This window comes from Hemicordylus capensis, chromosome 2, assembly GCF_027244095.1.
Source record: "Hemicordylus capensis ecotype Gifberg chromosome 2, rHemCap1.1.pri, whole genome shotgun sequence".
In the NCBI taxonomy this organism is placed as follows: domain Eukaryota; kingdom Metazoa; phylum Chordata; class Lepidosauria; order Squamata; family Cordylidae; genus Hemicordylus; species Hemicordylus capensis.
Genome location: NC_069658.1, coordinates 24,188,762 through 24,206,805, shown reverse-complemented (window position 1 = coordinate 24,206,805; position 18,044 = coordinate 24,188,762). Strand labels below are relative to the sequence as shown.

The following is an 18,044-nucleotide window of genomic DNA, read 5'->3' as shown; positions in this document are numbered from 1 at the left end:
TCATGAAATCCACAATAATGAATTTATTATTTGTCCCAGGAAAGGGCAGGGGAGGGGTGTCTGACACACACAAAAGTCCAACATCAGTGTGGCTTTTAATGGAATGTGCTCAATTGCACAAGAGTGCTCTTGCAAAAATGCAGACATTGCAAAAATGCAGTTGTGTGATGAGCAGTCATTATTTTTCAATGGCTGTGCATGGAACAATTCAATTTGTGCCATTTTGTGCATCTGCTCAAGAGCACTCCTGCACAGCTGCACACACATTTCATTAAAAGGTACACGAAACATTGCACAGTATGTCTACGAATGTGTGCAAAAATAGCAATTTCCTTCCCAAGGCAAACAGCAGTTTGTGGGTAATGTCCATGGAGGAAAATGGTGCAGGGGAAAGAGTTAAACCCCTTTCTCATATACCATGGTCCATATTGGGAACTCCCCACCTAACCTTTGTGGCACTCACAGAAGGGCTTCAGATGAAGATCTTAGTCCTGTCCTAATTGTCTGAACATTTCTAATTATCTTTCCCTCAAACAGGGGTGTAACTATAATAGGGCAAGGGGAGACAGTTTTCTGGGGGCCCACTGCCTTGGCCCCCCCCCCCCAGAGGCAAGTCAATGACTGACTCCCCCAGCCACGCACCCAGCCGGGCTTCCTTCAGTTGTATTCATCCTCCAAAATTGATGTGAGTGTTAAGACCTGGAACTACCAGAACAGCATGTCTTTCTCTAGTACCATTAAATGACTTGCATCGTCCACAATTTACAAAACCTTAAAAAAAAAATTTAGGATGATGTTCTATTGTGGCACATAGGTTATATATATATAAATATAAGATAAATTTTACTATGCTTTTTGTTACCACTATTCAGCCTCATTTAAGATTTATTTACTTCATGAGCTAAGCTTCAGTGAGGGGGGGTGCATTTTAAAATCTTGTATCTGGGCCCACTCCAAACTTGCTATGCCCCTGCCTCAAGAAGATATGTAAGCCCAGATTCTTCAGCTTTCCCTTGAATCTCCTGAATTTCAAACCAATTGTCATCATTTTCACCTCTGACACACTACGGCTTATAGTGCATCACTGAAAGCAACCTAATATTACCTGCAATGACAATCAGTCCTCCTCTACTCATTTCCCTGTAGACCTGTCCTCCCACTTTTGAAGTAGGGGAGTGGTTGGCAGTTTTAGTCTTCCTTGGGGAAAGTGGACTTGATTTTTATTTTTATTGTGGTTAAGATTTGAATTTAGTTTATAATTTCAAAAAATGTTATTGGCTAAAAGGTTGTGGGAAACATTATATCTAGTTAAATACACCCACATCATGTGACACCGAGAAGGAAGAGAAAAAGAAGAAAATATTAAGGAGATTTTATTCAAGCTGAAATTCATTTTTGCTTTATTGGAATAGTAATAAGAATGTATCTGCACATCTGTTGCAATTTTTAATATATAATGATACAAACACATTACATATCTTTCTATATTATTTTGATTGTGTCATCTCAGTTCATAGTGACATTTGTGTTGATGTAGGGAAACTATAAATCATGTACATTTTATTTTTTTATTTGATTTTGATTTTTACATTTATATCCTGCTCTTCCTCCAAGGAGCCCAGAGCAGTGTACGTGGTTATGTTTATCCTCACAACAACCCTGTGAGGTAGGTTAGGCTGAGAGATAAGTGACTGGCCCAGAGTCACCCAGTAAGTTGCATGTATTAAATATTTATAGTTTAAATATTTAAATAAATATTTAAATATTTGCTTTCAACCTAAAAAACATTATCAAAGAAATGTACATACCAAAAAGAATGAGGAGATGTTTTCCTCTGCCAAAGGGACACACAATCCAAAAAGAAACATACATGAGAAACCAGGTATAACCATTGGAGGAATGCTGTGCTGGGCGGAATAGGGACAGTTGCCTCTCCTGTTAAATATGAGAACCATCACTGTTTAAATGCCTCTTTGCCCATATAACACAGAATCTATATATTATCTTAGGCATACCTGTCGCTAATCCCATGTGTGGCAGCTCTCACGAGGCAGCTGCTGATTAGCGACAGGGACCTCAGGGGTGGGGGAGAAGCGGCAGCCCAGCGAATGGCCGGCTGCCGGGGCAGGGGGAGAAGCAGCAGCCCAATGAACAGCTGGCCATGGGGGGCTGCACGGAGAAGACAGGCGGCCAGCGGACAGGCGAGCAGCCCAGGCAGGTGGGTGGCTAGAGCAGCCATGACCAGTGGGCGGCTGGAGTGGCTGAGACTGGCGGGTGGGCCCAGCAGATGGGCGGCTGGAGCAGCTGTGGGTGGCCAAGCAGCCATGAATGACAGGAAAGAAGAAGGCGGCTGTGGGCGGAGGGAGAAGATGGGCGGTGGGGAAGAATGCGGTGGGGGCGGGCAAGCAAAAAAAGTGGCGGGCATGGGGGAACTAGGGGCGGAGGGAGAAGATGGGCGGTGGGGAAGAATGCGGTGGGGGCGGGCAAGCAAAAAAGTGGTGGGCATGGGGGAACTAGGGGCGGAGGGAGAAGATGGGCGGTGGGGAAGAATGCGGTGGGGGCGGGCAAGCAAAAAAGTGGCGGGCATGGGGGAACTAGGGGCGGAGGGAGAAGATGGGCGGTGGGGAAGAATGTGGTGGGGGCGGGCAAGCAAAAAAGTGGCGGGCATGGGGGAACTAGGGGCGGAGGGAGAAGATGGGTGGTGGGGAAGAATGCTGTGGGGGCGGGCAAGCAAAAAAGTGGCGGGCATGGGGGAACTAGGGGCGGAGGGAGAAGATGGGCGCTGGGGAAGAATGCGGTGGGGGCGGGCAAGCAAAAAAGTGGCGGACATGGGGGAACTAGGGGCGGAGGGAGAAGATGGGCGGTGGGGAAGAATGCACTGGGGGCGGGCAAGCAGAAAAAGTGGCGGGCATGGGGGTACTAGGGGCACAGATGCTCTGTGCCAGATCAGCTAGTAACTATGTATTTTCTGTATTGATTCTTTCATTAATCTATTTCTGTTTTAGGATTCTTTTTTAATCTGTTTCCCCCACCTCTTGGTATATTTTTGGATTATGTAAAATCCAAAATCCACACTGTAAATCAGGGGGGGAAATAAGGAACATTTCAGAAACTGTTAGAAATTAAACCTACTTGTTGCCTTTAGCCGAGGATGGGGCTTTTGCCTGGATGATGTTCCAAAGAAGAAAGATCTAAAGCCACCTTTCATTGCACCTGGAGTGATTTATGATGTGCACCACCAGTGCCAGTTACAATATGGACCCAATGCAACGTTCTGCGATCAAGTGGATGTAAGTTCATTGGTGTTGCTTCTCTTTCCTCAACCCACCTTTTGTTCAGTGATGGTGAAATTAAGTTTCTACATCCTGATGGGACTTGACCAAATTCCAAGTGGAAGGGAGTTAGCCACAGCAGCAAAATAATTATGCTGAAATTGAGTGCAGGACCTTGAAAGAATTCTTCAGATTTCATGCACACAGGTCTGAGAATGCAAGGACAGCATAAATGAATTGGGAAGTGGGGAGGCAGACAGGCAAGCAATGTACTGACCCAGCTCTTTTGTTTGCATGTTGTGCTATTACTATAAGTGCATGTGTGCAGATAAAACACAAAAGGAGAGTTCAAAGCTTATTTACAGTGCTTTGAGTCTCATTTTATACTTACATAGGTCTGACGCACATCAGCCAACTGAAAACTGGTATATCATTTTGCTCCTCCCTATTGACTTACAGGCCAGTCATCTGAAGCTGCCCTACTAAGTCAGATCATTAACCTGTCTGCAGCTCTCCAAGGTTTCAGAGAGGGTCTTTTCCAGCCCTACCTGGAAATGCCAGAGACTGAACTTAGGACATTCAGCATGTAAAGCAGGGGCACAGCTATGACCCCCAGTCACTACCAACTAGGGATGTATGAGCTGGCTCGATTCAAACCGTGGTTCGAATTGAACCGGCCCAGTCCAAGTTTGAACTGGACCGGCTCCAGTTCTAAAAGGACCAGTTCAGGGATATACTTGTAAAGAGGAATCCGGCTATTCTAAGACCAGGGGTGGGGAAACAAAGAGTACTTAATAACTTATTTTTATTTTATTTATTTATTATATTTTATACTGCCCCAAACTCTGGGCAGTTTACAACAAGGCAGGTTTACATCCAAGATGGTGGCAGAAGCGGCAGAGACATTGATGGTGGGGGCTCCTCCAAGCCCCCTACAGGTCTCCTGAAGGACAGACCAGGCTGACTGTGACCCGATTCAGGACTCCGCGCATGTTCGGATGTCATTTGCATGACCTCCATGAACAAAGATCATGAAAATTGTCTCTGCACATGCGCGGAGGCCCAAACTGGGCCGCAGCGGGCCCAGACTGTCCTTCAGGAGGCCAGCCGGGGGCTTGGAGGAGCCTCTGCTGTCAATGTCACCTCCTCCACCACCACCTCAGATAAGGTGAGATACCCTTTCTCTCCCCCACCCAGCCCTAGGATAGAGAATGCCTTGTTACTTGTAAAGGGGAATCCTTGCCAGATTTCCCTTTGCAAGTATATCCCTGAACTGGCCTGCAAACTGGACTGGACCCAGTTCGCCTGGACCCAGAACCGGCCAAACTGGTTCCATGCACACACCCACTCCGACACCTCTTCCTTTTGCTGGGACACTCCTGCCTGCAATATTCGGAGAAGCCTCTCCCAGTCTGTGCAGACAATACCAAGCTAGATGGACCAATGGTTTGACTCGGTATAACATGGCTTCCTATGTTCTTATGTAACAGCTGGTTGCCAGAGACAGGAGAAAGCTGTAGCAGTTCCACTTCAGGTGGAACTTGTTTAACCAGTACTTTCTTTCCCAGGAGCATGACATGGTAGCATCTGTGGCAGTAGTGAGGGGCAGGTGAGTGAGTGCAGAAAGAAAGTGCCCTTGCAACTGAGCACTTTAATGGAATTGGCTTAATGTCCTCCTGTCTCAGGTGACAGTTGTGGGTTGCTTTGTTCCCAGCATGCCAGCCAGGAAAGACAATGCAGTATATGGATGCACATACCTTCAAAAAGAGAATCAAAATACTGTGAACACGCTTTGAGACCTCCCTTTCGATTTCATCTCTCCTCATCATATTAATTGTATTTAATAGGTGCTCTAATATTATTGGCCCTAGACGTTTTCTAATTGTATGCATAAAAGATTGCCTGATAAAACAAACCTCAATGAAAAGTGGACAGTTCACTCTCTCTCTCTCTCTCTCTCTCTCTCTCTCTCTCTCTCACACACACACACACACACACACACACACACACACACACACACTCTTTTCTCTTAAATGTAGCCGTCACTAATCCCATGTGTGGCAGCTCTCGCGAGAGTTTGTAAGCAAGCTGCGAGGAAAAAGCGAATGGGCAAGCTAAGGGATGGCCGGACAGCCAAAAGTAATGCTGGGGAAAGTGGTGGCTGGGGAGGTGGGAAAGTGGCAGTGGTGGAGGGAGGGAGTGGCAGCCGAAATGGGCTGAGAACGGGGGAAGAGCTGAGGGGGAGGGGAGGGGAGAGAAGGGTGGAGAGCCGTGAATGAGGGAGAGGGGATGAGAAGGGGGAGAGCCAAGAGGGATGAGGGAGGACTAAGAATGAGAGGGGTAAGGAGGGGGGAGAACTAGAGGAGCAGATGCTCTGTGCCCGGGACAGCTAGCTTATTTTAATGGCTGACATGATGTGTAGCATAATGCGGACAATTTTGCACCTCCTGTATTGCTACAGGTGCCTAAAACAACACCAACACCATTCTGCAAAAGTGCTATTGTGCTAATATGTGAAACTGCACAATAATGCTTGTGCAATGCTACAGCCATTTCCAATTACCATAGCACGTATGTATTCTTTGATTCCTCAGTAAACCAACTTGAGAGGGCATTCATATACACTTTATTATTATTTTTTGTCCCGCATAGTGTTACCAGAATGGCTCTGAAGTGCTGGCTAGACACTTCAACTATGCTTTTGGCATCAAGTGGAGAAATTAGCTTGGTTTGGGGAGTGGTTTGGCTCCAATATCAATTTAAGCAAGTTTGTTGTTTTTTGAAAGGTTGAGGAGATGTAGGTGCAATTTTAAAGCTTTATTAAAGGTTAAAATGGGGATTACAGAAGGCAAAAGGTTAGTTAGGCAAGGCAATTCAGTAATTTAGCTAAAGTTCTAAATGAGAGTCTTGGTGCAATCTTGAGGTAATTTGGCTAGAGTTCCAAATAAGAGCCTGCTTAGAGGCTTGCAGTGCAAAATGCCTGGAAAGTGTGGGAGGGAAAGCAGAAAGAGAAACAGAAGGGTAGTTTAGAGAATGGTAAGAAGTTAGTGGTTACTGGTCCTTCCCAGGTGTGTTCAGTGCACAATGGCCAGGCACTTGGGCCTCTTTCTTGTACAGGAAAACCTAAGAAGACTGGGGCAGAAGGCAGGTGGGAGGGCAGGAGAGATTGGGGCAGAAGGCAGGGGAAGGGCAGAAGAGACTGAAGGCGGGGGGAAAGCAGGAGAGACTGTTGCAGAAGGCGGGGGAGAGCAGGAGAGACTGGGGCAGAAGATGGGGGGAGGGGGGAACTGCCAGCCCCAAAGAATTCACAGATGCTCTGTGCGGGTTCAGCTAGTAACCTACTAATTTGAGTCCACTACTAGCAGGCAACTTTAATTTTAGATGGATTGCCCCTTTTAGGTACCTGCCTAGTCTCTTTACTGCAGTCCAGTTGTCTTTGCTGGGTGTACTTACTTTCCTACTCAAGATTCCACAGATGCAGTCTTGTTATCATAGCTACATATAAAAGTTTTCCAATCACTGTCCTGTACTCACTGTTGTCTGGCAGAAGTTCACTTTCCTCCTGTTTTAGGTAACCTGTTTCCATAGGTGTACTTGTTTCTCTGGACTTTGTTGGCAATCTGTTTTGCAGGTAAGTAGCAGTCAACACTGCCTCTCCCCAAAATTTAGTAGCTAAACCAGCTTCTACAAGCATGCATCTTGTCATTTCCATAAAAGAATAGTTCTTTCTCCCACTCCATTTAGCCCTGGAGTATAAGGAACAGTCTTTTGGTGTTCAATGCCCTCCTCCTTTAGGAATCTTATGGCATCATTCCCAGTGTATTTGCCACCATTGTCAGTGCAGAGGATCTGTGGCTTTCTCCCAAACTCGTTGCTCACTCTTGCAACATATTCTTTTAGTCTTTCTAGTACTTGACCCTTTTCACTTAACAGATATGTTTATGTGTATCTAGAATAGTAATCAATGAAAGTAAGAACATATTTATTCCCTCCTGATGTAGTGAAGCCACCTAATGGCTCAGCAGGGAAGCAACCTGCCTAGAAAGCAGACTATTGGTTCAAATCGCTGCTTTCCCAGAATATGGAAACTCCTGTATTGGGCAGCAGCAATGTAGGAAGGTGCTGAAAGGCATCATCTCATACTGTCTGGGGAAATGGCAATGGTAAACCCCTCCTGTATTCTACCAAAGAAAACCACAGGGCTCTGTGGTCACCAGGAGTCAACACCAACTTGAAAGCACAACCTTTCCACCCCCCACCCATGTATTAACTTGCATAGGTCGACAAACATAACTAAGAATCAGATCCAAAGGATGCTGTGTTTCTCTTTCTTTACATGCAAGAAAAGCAGGCCATGTTGCCTTTGCTCTTATACAGCATGTACACTTTGATTCAGTGCTGAAGGGGTCTATTTTTAGACCCTTTACCAAATCCAACTTTTCAGCCTGACATATTTAGGCATCTCTATGGCCTAACCTTCAGTCCCACAAATTCAGACATCCTTGGTGCGTGCATTCTTTCACAGTTTTGGCCTTTTCAGTCACACATTCTACTTCAAACAACCCATTATCTTGTAAAAAATGCTTTCATAAGCAGTTCCTGTTTATGAGTAATTAAACAGTGCCTTCCTTTAAATTTTACTTCATAGCCCCTTTCTGTAGCATATTTTACAAACATCGGACTTGTTTATAGAGTGGTGTCATGGCTCAGACTTCTGACTCAGAAGAGTAAGAGCAGGTGGATTCACCTGCTAGTGAGGGCTCAGAGGCACAGCAACAGGAGTTGGCAGGGAGACCAGACACTGGAGCTGAGGATTCAGAACAGCTGCCAGACATGATTTCTGATGAGGAGGAGGCTGAGATTTCACCTGTCTTGAGAAGACGTCTCAAGAGGCAAGCTCAGTGGGAGTCAAGCAGGTGCAGGAGATAACAAGAGAGGAAGCAGAAGTGCTGACTCAGAGAAGCCTGATTGGCAGCTGGTTCTCTTGAGCCATATATATTTAGCAGTCTGTCAATTGCTCAGATGCTGTTAGCAATGTCACTGACTGCAGTCTGTGTGCTATTTAAATTCCTAACTTTTCAGAGTTCCAGTTTGCCCTTGTTTATGCTTTCCTGCTTTGTTCTGTTAATTCCTTGTTCTGGTGTCCTTCGCTCTTTTCATTCTTCGCTCAGTGTTTTCTTTTCAGTTATTACTCAGTTATTGTTAGAGGGGGGTACCTAGTTCAGTTCAGGGGGACTTAATTCATTTACTGTTTTCTTTGTGAGCCTTTTATTTTCCTTTGTGTAGCTTCACTGCTACTTTCTGTTAACTCACAGAGGGAGTACTGAAGGGCATTGTAAATCCTGTTGGGTGAGCCGAGCTAACAGATTTATGATAAGTAGGCACAAGTAGATACAAATCTTCTTCAATTGTTAATCCAATGGTTTCTCCTTTCTCCAGTTTGCAGAGCAACTATGCAGATCTTTTCCCTTCTGCATACATCAGTTTTCCATCTCCCAAGTATATAGGGATTTTACAACTTGTTTTTAGGTTTATAAATCTCTCCCTTTCTCTAATCAGGTTGCTTGTAGCACCTGAGTCAATGCAAATGGCACTGCTGCATTTCTCAGACTTAGCTTCTGTCTTTGCGAAGTATATCCTTTGCTTATTAGTGTTAGTCCCTGATTGCTTGTAAGTTCTGTACTCTGTGTTCCCAGGTGACTCACTGTCTTTGTTTTGCTTGCGTTTTGTCTGTAAACTCTTTATTCTTGGGACACTTATTCTGCAAATGTTTGGGGCTTCCACAAATAATGCATTTCTTATTTCTTTGCAAAGTTCTAAATGCATTTTCTTCACTGTCCTTTGGTTGCCTATCATCCCTTCTGCGCAAATCAAAGTCCTCTAGACAGTTAATTACAAATTGTAAGTCTGCATCTTCCTTGACCTCCAAAGCACTAGTCACACTATCAAAGTAATGTGGCAAACTATTCAACAGTAATCCTATCAAAATTGCATCTGTCATGATTAATTCTTGAGCTTGCAGTTGCCTAGATATTTCTAACATTTCATTTATGTGCTTGGACAGACTTTCTCCTTCTCTAGGTAATCACATGATCCCAGAGCCCCGGGTTAAGGGCTCACTTGAGTCCACAACCCTGGCTAAGAGTTGGGTTTAAAAACGGGGTCGGGAACATGATCCTGCTGGTTCTCACCTGCAGCCTAACCCAGGCTGGGCTTCCCTAGCTTGGCTTAGGCTGTGTGTGAGAACAACCTCAGTGAATTTCATGGCTGAAAGGGGATTTGAACTCAGGTCTCTCCAGTTCTAGTCCAGCATTCCAACCAGTACATCATGCTGACTCTCCTACTTTAGTTAGTTAGTTAGCATATTTATATAACTCCCCAAATTCATGTGTCTGGGCAATTTACAATAAAATAAAATAACATAAATTAGAAGAATCAATGCATTAAACATTAAAACAATTTAACACAATAACATATTCTATCAATCTAATTAAAAGCCTGGTTGAATAAATGTGTCTCCACATCCCTTTTAAAAGAGATGGGATGGCTCTTATTTTGGCAGGGAGTGCATTCCAAAGCCTAAGGGCAGCAATAGAGAAGGCCTTTCCCTGCTTAGCCACCAGACAAGCCAGTGGCAACCCGCAGGTGGACCTCCTTGGGTTATCTCAATAGGTGAAGGGGCTCCTAACGGAGAAAGCATTCTCTTAAATACCCCTGGTTTGCCATTTCTGAATTTCTATTTCCTCCTCTGCAGTGAAATAAAAAGGCAGCACCATGCCAAAAAGGAAAACACTGCAAAGCTGAAGATGCAAGATCATAATGAAAACAAAACCAGTCCTAGATTTGTTTATTCCCCAAACTCAGAAATCCTAGAATCCTCTGCAATATGCAGTGCCTTTGTGGCAGATGCTAGGGAGTTCTGCACCTGATAAGTCAATGTACAAAGTATCCCCTGAAAGACACTTGAAACAGTGGAAGAGTTGGTAGAGGATAAAGATGGAGGAAGCTTGGACCATAGGTAATGAATATTTTAAAAATGAACAAACAGCATTGTATGCTCTGTGGAAAACAAAATATTTTGACTTTTTAAACCCACAGAATACCTTTCAGAAAAATAATTGAATTGAAACCAAGTAACCATGGCAGTTGCTCTCTGCTGTTACATCTGATTCTCCATAGACAACAGTCTCATGCTGTATTTCTTTTCATCATACAGTGTGACTGAGCACTGTGTCAGCCCACAGCTCTGACAACAAAAGAAACCACGAGAATGGAATGTTTATATTCTTTGCAAACCTTTACTTTCACAAACATACTGTAAGCTCCCCACCACCACCACCTGTATTTATCCCTGGACTTATACCAATTCCAGAACTCTCCAACTTTACCCATGCAGTGATGGAGTATCTCTTGATTGGGTGAGGGGTGTTCATTTTCCCCTTCTGAACCAATAAGATGCAAGTGACTGTATGGCCAGGTTCATACATAACATGAAACCTGTTTGCAAAGTCAATAACCAACTTGTCCATGACTGTCTGAACCCATGACAAAACAGGAACCTGAGCTCCACTTGAGACCTCAAACTGACATGTGCAACCAAGGTTTGATGTTGGCTTGCCAAACAAAATGCTGCTCCTACTGAGGTGTGCACTGTGTCTAAACCCATGCTCTTTGTGCACCTCTAGTTCATTCCAGGTGAGCAAGCACCCTGTGCAATCAGAACCAATGACTGTAAGGTGGCTGATGCGTTGGGAATTCTCTCTGGTAGGAGAAACCCTTTTTCATTATAGCAGAGTGCACAGAGGCACAACACAGCGGAATTTAGTTAGGCATGCGTGTATGCTGAGAGTAAAGTAACTTGGAGCCAGTTCATAGTTTCAAATCAATATAAGTGGTATTTATTAGAGAACTCCATTCTAGATAGGAAAGTGAGGAGTTAGGATCTCTAATCTATCTATCTAGCTGGATGCAGATGGATTCTGCATCTCTGCACACATGGTGCAGGGGAGAGGAGCTTGCATGTTGCAAGGCAGAAGGAAGGGAAGAGAAGAGAGAGAGGAAGGAAGTGGCTGGAAGGAAGGAAGTGTCCCTGAGAATAGCATCTACATCCAAAGGGATAGTGTCAGAGCAGTAGAGAAGGGATGACCAATGTCTTGACCCTCTAGCCCTCTGACTCACAAGTCTGTCCTCCTATGTCATTGAGACAAGAGACAGCATATAGTCCTTCACTTCCAACATGATGTAGGGAAGGCTTGTCAGTCAAAGGGCATGGCAAGGTAGGCTGGGAGAGCATCCAGGGCCTTGCTGGGAAGCATGGACAAGGAGCATATTTCTGGCTCAACTCAGCTGCTTCCAACAAACCGAGATATGTGATCATCTGCATTGCCAACTTCAAATTCCTTCCATATCTTGGGCTGGGGGAATCTCAAGTTCCATACTAAGAGTGAACCCAGTCACTCCTATTTCCCCAGTGTCCCAGAAGTGCTGGACAGGAAGGAAAGTTTCTCTGCTTCCCATTCCCTGTGTGATTAAAACCAGGAACAGTGTTTGGAAGTCTGTTACTAGCTTAAATAATCTTTTTACTGATTTTGTACTAATGAAATTAAGATCAAGCTTCATTCTGCAAAATTTAGTTAGTTAATTCATGAGTTATAAAAACTTTAAAGCAAATAACACATTATTATTATTATTTTAAAAATGCTGCTTCCTTGCTGTTTGAATTCAAGTTGCCTAGAGACATTTTAAATTGTGATATCCCTCTTTAAAAGCAAACAAAAAACCACCCTGAAGTTCTTTAAAAGTTATTTTGTTTCTTTACAGTATTTAACTTTTGTTGTTGCAGAATATTTGCCAGACACTATGGTGCTCCGTGAAAGGATCCTGTCGGTCAAAACTGGATGCGGCAGCAGATGGAACAAGATGCGGAGAGAATAAGGTGATTACAGGATTCTGTCACATTAAAAGAAGTGTGGAAAATATGACTTGCTACGCAACTTATTTTCATCATCAGTGCTCCAAAAATTTAAATCAAAATGAAAGGGCTATCCTGTGAAACATCTGGTTTTCTGCTCCTGAACTTGCATTCATGGCAATTCTCTTACAGTATTCTTACAATATTTCGTTATGATATTAATCTGAAAACCGGACCATATGTGATTATTTTTCATCAAGTTATCATTATATGGATGCATTTTATTTCCAGCTGGGAAGGCAAGAAAATGGCTTTCTTTTCAAATCAGTTCCTCCACTACATTAGCGGTTGGTGGCTCCCGAGACCGGGTGTGGGGTGTGGGGCAGGTGTGCTAGGCAGGGCAGGTGATGGGCAGAGCCAGATATAGTGAGAGGTGGGGCCAATTGTGGGCTTCTCTCACTCTCTCTCTTGCCAAACCTTGCCATACCTCTTCTCTCTGTCTCTCCCTCACACACACACACCCCTCATCAAGCCCTCTTTTCTCTCTCTCTTTCACCAAGCCTCTCTTCCTTTCTCTCTCTCACTAAGCCCTCCCTCACCAAGCCTCTTCTTTCTCTTTCTCTCTTGCCAAACCTTGACATCCACCCCACCCCCATTTTACTTTCTCTTGCCCCCTAACAAGGAGTTTAAACTAGCAAGGCGTTTAAACCCCTGCTAACTTGGCAAAGAGGCACCTTTTTAACGTGGTGATTCTCTTTATTTAGCAGGGGGAGAGTAACTGGCCCTCTCCACCCCCAGCACCGTACCTCCAGGGACTGTTGCTGGTGTCTATCTGATGTTTCTATTTAGATTGTGAGCCCTTTGGGGACAGGGATCAATCTTATTTATTTATTATTTCTCTATGTAAACTGCCCTGAGCCATTTTTTGGAAGGGCGGTATAGAGATCGAATGAATGAAAGAATGAATGAGTTTAGATTCCTAGCTCCTACACACCAGATATATAATTTCAGCATATTTTGGTGTGACCTTGACAGCTGGCTGAAAAGGGCTCCAGACTAGCCCTCTGATCAAAGTACAACTGAGACACAGACTTAGCAAAATCACGTTAATAGGGATGGTTCCTCCTACTGAAGGTTGTGCTGCCCATTCAGAGGATATTTCCTGCTTCTACACCCTTCCACCACCATCAGCAGTTTCCAACCCATTACCATAATCAGTTCTCTTCTTCTCCAGGAAAAACAAGCTTGTTCCAGGCCTTTCAGCAGCTTATGACTGAGCAGCAGGTTGCTATTGCTGCGAAAAGGCAGGCCCACAGTTCTTACACACTCACTCACGTGGGACATAGGAAGCTGCTTTCTACCGAGTCAGACCCTTGGTCCATCTAGCTCAGTATTGTCTACACAGATTGGCAGCAGCTTCTCCGAGGTTGCCTGCAGAAGTCTCTCCCAGCCCTATCTTGGAGATGCCAGGGAGGGACCTTGGAACCTTCTGCATGCAAGCAGGCAGATGCTCTGCCCAGAGCAGCCCCATCCCCTGAGGGGAACATCTTACAGTGCTCACCAATGATCTAAGCCCATATGAGGCAGCTTCCTATGTTCCTGTGCTCAACCCTCTTTAAGCAAGCAGTGGTCAGTTATGAGGAGGACTAGCTGGAGGAAAGACCTACAGCCTCTGGAGAGAGAGGAAGGCTTTTGGAGAAAGAGGAGAGCTAAAGTGCCTGAACTCCCTCCCTCATCCCTCTGAGGCCCTGCATACAGGAGGCTTGCCAGCTGAAGAGCCATGCCATCTTCCCCCTCTAATGCAGTCAGGCTGCCATAAATATTCAGATCACAGGTAAAGAAATTAGAAGTATGAATGGGAGTAATGACCCTATAAAACAGAATTTACTGCTAAACTAAGCTTAGTGAGGAGTGATTGGTATGCTCTAGGGCGACTGGTTACATACCTTTTAGGATGCTACTGCTGAAAAGGTCTCCCTGCTCTGATAGACTGCTCTTGTTGCTGGCTGCTCTGCAGTGAGTCCACTGTGAAAGCTGTCTGCCACTGCTGATTAGAAAGTCACTGGTCAGCCTTACATGCCTCTGGCTCACTCCCTTCTCTGTCAGCAACCATACGTGTTGCAGGCACAGAGCTGATGAGAAGCTGCAATTAATGGAGACATAACATTTGGGAAGGGATCTTGTAGGCCTTCCAGCCCAGCCTCCTGCTCAGTGCAGGAAACTGCTACGGCATCCCTGACAGATGACCACCCAATCTCTGTTTGAAAACTTCTAGAGAAGGAGAACCCAGCACTGCATGAGGCAGACTGTTCCACTGTCAAACAGTGATCTTTTTCCCCCAGGGGAAGTAAACCTGCTCCTGGCTGCCAGCCACCATTTGTTTCCCCCAGAATGTCCCCCAAGCAAAGCGACACCATCGCATAGGTGGTGTTGCTTTCCCAATAACAGCTCCATGATACCTGTGATGATAGTGAATGACTGTCAATGACTACTAGCCTGGATAGCCGCACATTTCCTTCAGGATCAGTGGGGGCATGCCCCTGAGCACCAGGTGCTAGGGATCACCAACGGGAGGGGGCATTGCCCTCTTTCCCCCACTTGTGGGTTTTCTAGATGCACCCGGTTGGCCACTGCATGAAGCAGGATGCTGAGAGTTGCCAACTTTCCAGTTGGTCTTTGCAATTCTACCTTGAAGAACTACTACATAGGTAGCACTTAGCAGGTGGAGCTTTCTGCTGCCTAGAGAGAAACATTGTCACCTGCTAAGTGCTGCTTATGAAGCTGTTCTTAAAGACACCGTTATGGAGAATGGTTGAAAAGCTGGCAATCCTGCTAGATGCTGGACACTGGATGGGCTTCTGGCCTGATGTTTTCTTATGTCTCCCCACAAGTCAAAGAGCAGCTGGGGGCTGTTATTGGGAAAGCAGCAGAGAGCGATTCCAGTTGGGAGTCCTCCAGTTGTGCCACCCCACCCCCTCGGCATCTGCCATTGCCTGTTGCTCCTCTGCCATTTGTCACCACCTTTTTTGTTGGGGCTTGCAATCCCCCCACACTTTGGACATTTTCAAGAATGTTCCTTGAAACAACCTATAGCAATAATGTCCAAATCAAGTTTTAAAAACCAAGAAGGGCCATCTATCTTACTCTGGTCTCATGAAGTGACTATGGAGGATGTGTATTTTAGTGTCTATGTGCTGTTGTGGTTTCCCTGACCTGTTACATTGGCTGCTTTATTGTTCAGTGGTGCTTCTCAGGTGAGTGTATAACAGTTGGCAAGAGTCCTGAAGCAGTTAATGGTGGATGGGGATCGTGGTCGTCCTGGTCACACTGTACGCGGACATGTGGAGCTGGCATTCAGACTGCTGAGAGACAGTGCAGCAACCCAGAGTAAGTCTTGTACCTGGCTGTTTGCTTGACCTCCTGACATTTTGAAGGCATACATACATACATACATACATACATACATACATACATAATATTTTTTCGGTCCTTGACCAGCAGTATTACAAATACAGACATACAAACATAAACTAAACATTTGCACGTATTTTACAAAGAATATAACAGTATTTAGCCACAGTTCTAATTTTATCTTCATCACATAGAGAAAATAAAAACCTCAATAAAACATCATCTGCTCTTCCATTAAAATTTATCAGAAGGGGAGAAAGTAGCTTTTCTCTGGCTTCATCATAGAAGCTACAATGTAAAAAGGCATGTGCTATTGTTTCAACACAGCCCTTATCACAAGGACATACACGATTCGCCAAGGGAATTCCTGCATATCTACCAAACAGAACTGCAGACGGAAGGACATCCAACCTGGCCAGCGTCATGGCTCGTCTATATTCAGGAATCGTAGCTACCTGGAGATAGAAGGCCAAATTAAATCCAGTCAATTGGTCACCCAAGAACGATCTTTTAGATATCTGGGAAATTTCATATTGCAACTCAATATCCATTAGGCATGGAATAATTTGGATGCCAGCTCTGTCGTAACCAAGATACTCTAAGGAGTATCCACAGCGGGCCAACTTATCAATGGCTTCAGTATGTCATCTAAATTTAAGGGAGTCCTGTTTTTTAAAACAACCAAACCCTCCTGCAAAAAATAAATTTTTAACCAATAAAGAATAATAACTCTCCATAAGCATGTCTGAAGCCTAATCATTCTGACCTCTCTTCTCAGAGCCACCGTGGGGGCACATCTGGGAACAGCCAGTACAGCTCTTAAAAATTTGACTGCAGTGCCTCCAATAGATCAAGATTTTTAACTATGCCCAACTGCGCTCCATAAAAAAGTTGAGGCAAAACCTTTGCCGAGAATAGTTTGACCACGGCTGCAACATAGGATGCACCCTTAGTGTAATAGTAAGAGAGTATTGATTTAACTACTGGTTTGGCCTTTAAAATTGCCGAATCGAGGTGAGGTTTACGTGAACAGGAGGAATGAAACAGAACTCCTAAATACCTAAAGGACTTAACCTGCTCTATCCTATGTGAGCTTATTGACCACTGATGCCCTCTGGGCCAGTTAGCAAAGACCATGACTTTTGTCTTTTGATAATTGATCTCCAAGTTCTCCTGTGTACAGTATTTATCTAACAGAAGGAGAGCACGCTTTAGGCCAACTGGTGTTAACGAAAGAATCGCCATATCATCCACATATAATAGAACGGAGATATGCCTATTTTGAAGGCCTCCTACCTTGTAAGCCCTTCCTGATGAGAGCTGGTCTTGTGGTAGCAAGCATGACTTGTCCCCTTAGCTAAGCAGGGTCTGTCTTGGTTGCATATGAAAGGGAGACTAGAAGTGTGAGCACTGTAAGATATTCCTCTCAGGGGATGGAGCCGCTCTGGGAAGAGCAGAAGGTTCCAAGTTCCCTGTCTGGCATCTCCAAGACAAGGTTGAGAGAAATTCCTGCCTGCAGCCTTGGAGAGGCCACTGCCAGTCTGTGAAGACAATACTGAGGACCGATGTTCTGACTCAGTATATGGCAGCTTCCTATGTTCCTATGCCATCTGATCTCCATTATCTGTGTAATTAATTATTATTTATTTCAATGAATCATAGAGTTGGAACGGGTCTTGGAAGCCCCCTAGGCAGGAAAACCAGAGCTGGAGCATCCCCAACAGGTCGCTGTCCCTTTCTGCCCAAAGCCTTGCACAGTGCAACTATATACAGTATTTGGTGCACTTAACACTTCACTGGATAGTGGTAATCAGCCGTTTCCCCAAATCTATGTGTCTCGTACGGTTGCCAGCTTTTTATATTTAGGGCCTATACCTGTGCTTATTACACTATCTTGATGCAAAGAAATTTAGCAGCTAGAGTTTTTCCCTGCAGGACGATAAGTTGTGGGGATCTGGTTATCAAGCTGCTGTTAGGAACATAGGGACATAGGAAACTGCCATATACTGAGTCAGACCACTGGTCTATCTAGCTCAGTATTGTCTTCACAGACTGGCAGCAGCTTCTCCAAGGTTGCAGGCAGGAATCTCTCTCAGCCCTAGCTTGGAGACGCCAGGGAGGGAATTTGGAACCTTCTGCTCTTCCCAGAGCGGCTTCAACTCCTGAGGGGAATATCTTGCAGTGCTCACACATCAAGTCTCCCATTCAAATGCAACCAGGGCAGACCCTACTTAGCTATGGGGACAAGTCATGCTTGCTACCACAAGACCAGCTCTCCTCTCCTCTGTTAAAGGCACAGGAGCTGCACCAATGAAAAGCTGGCAACTCTTTGTAGTTACCATAAGTGTTTGTTCTTAGCAATTGTTGCTGATAGCTAAATGGAACTTTTCATGTAAGGGCAAGCTGAGGAACAAGAACCAGAAAGTCTGTAGGCACTAGACAGTCACTTT

General features: G+C 44.8%; 1 protein-coding gene and 1 long non-coding RNA gene across 6 annotated transcripts in view; one reads left to right on the top strand and one right to left on the bottom strand.

The window, feature by feature from the left end:
• The window catches only part of ADAMTS12 (ADAM metallopeptidase with thrombospondin type 1 motif 12), a 247,679-nt gene that overhangs the window by 164,126 nt on the left and 65,509 nt on the right, over positions 1-18,044 (top strand). The window contains exons 9-11 of the mRNA XM_053297498.1: positions 3,146-3,290; positions 12,115-12,207; positions 15,425-15,570. Coding sequence (XP_053153473.1) covers positions 3,146-3,290; positions 12,115-12,207; positions 15,425-15,570 — 384 coding nt within the window. The remainder of the gene's footprint in view (positions 1-3,145; positions 3,291-12,114; positions 12,208-15,424; positions 15,571-18,044) is intronic.
• Positions 1-18,044, bottom strand: part of LOC128345492 (uncharacterized) — a 51,158-nt gene that overhangs the window by 25,986 nt on the left and 7,128 nt on the right. Inside the window, exons 2-6 of one of the 5 annotated variants that reach the window (XR_008316488.1) lie at positions 15,942-16,049; positions 15,397-15,545; positions 14,130-14,326; positions 3,329-3,481; positions 1,809-1,935 (exon numbers count right to left, since the gene is read on the bottom strand). This is a non-coding gene — a long non-coding RNA (uncharacterized LOC128345492). Of the gene's footprint in view, positions 1-1,808; positions 1,936-3,328; positions 3,482-11,283; positions 12,222-14,129; positions 14,327-15,396; positions 15,546-15,941; positions 16,881-18,044 lie in introns of those variants that run through there. The other 4 variants (XR_008316489.1, XR_008316487.1, XR_008316491.1 and 1 more) reach the window with 4 other exon arrangements.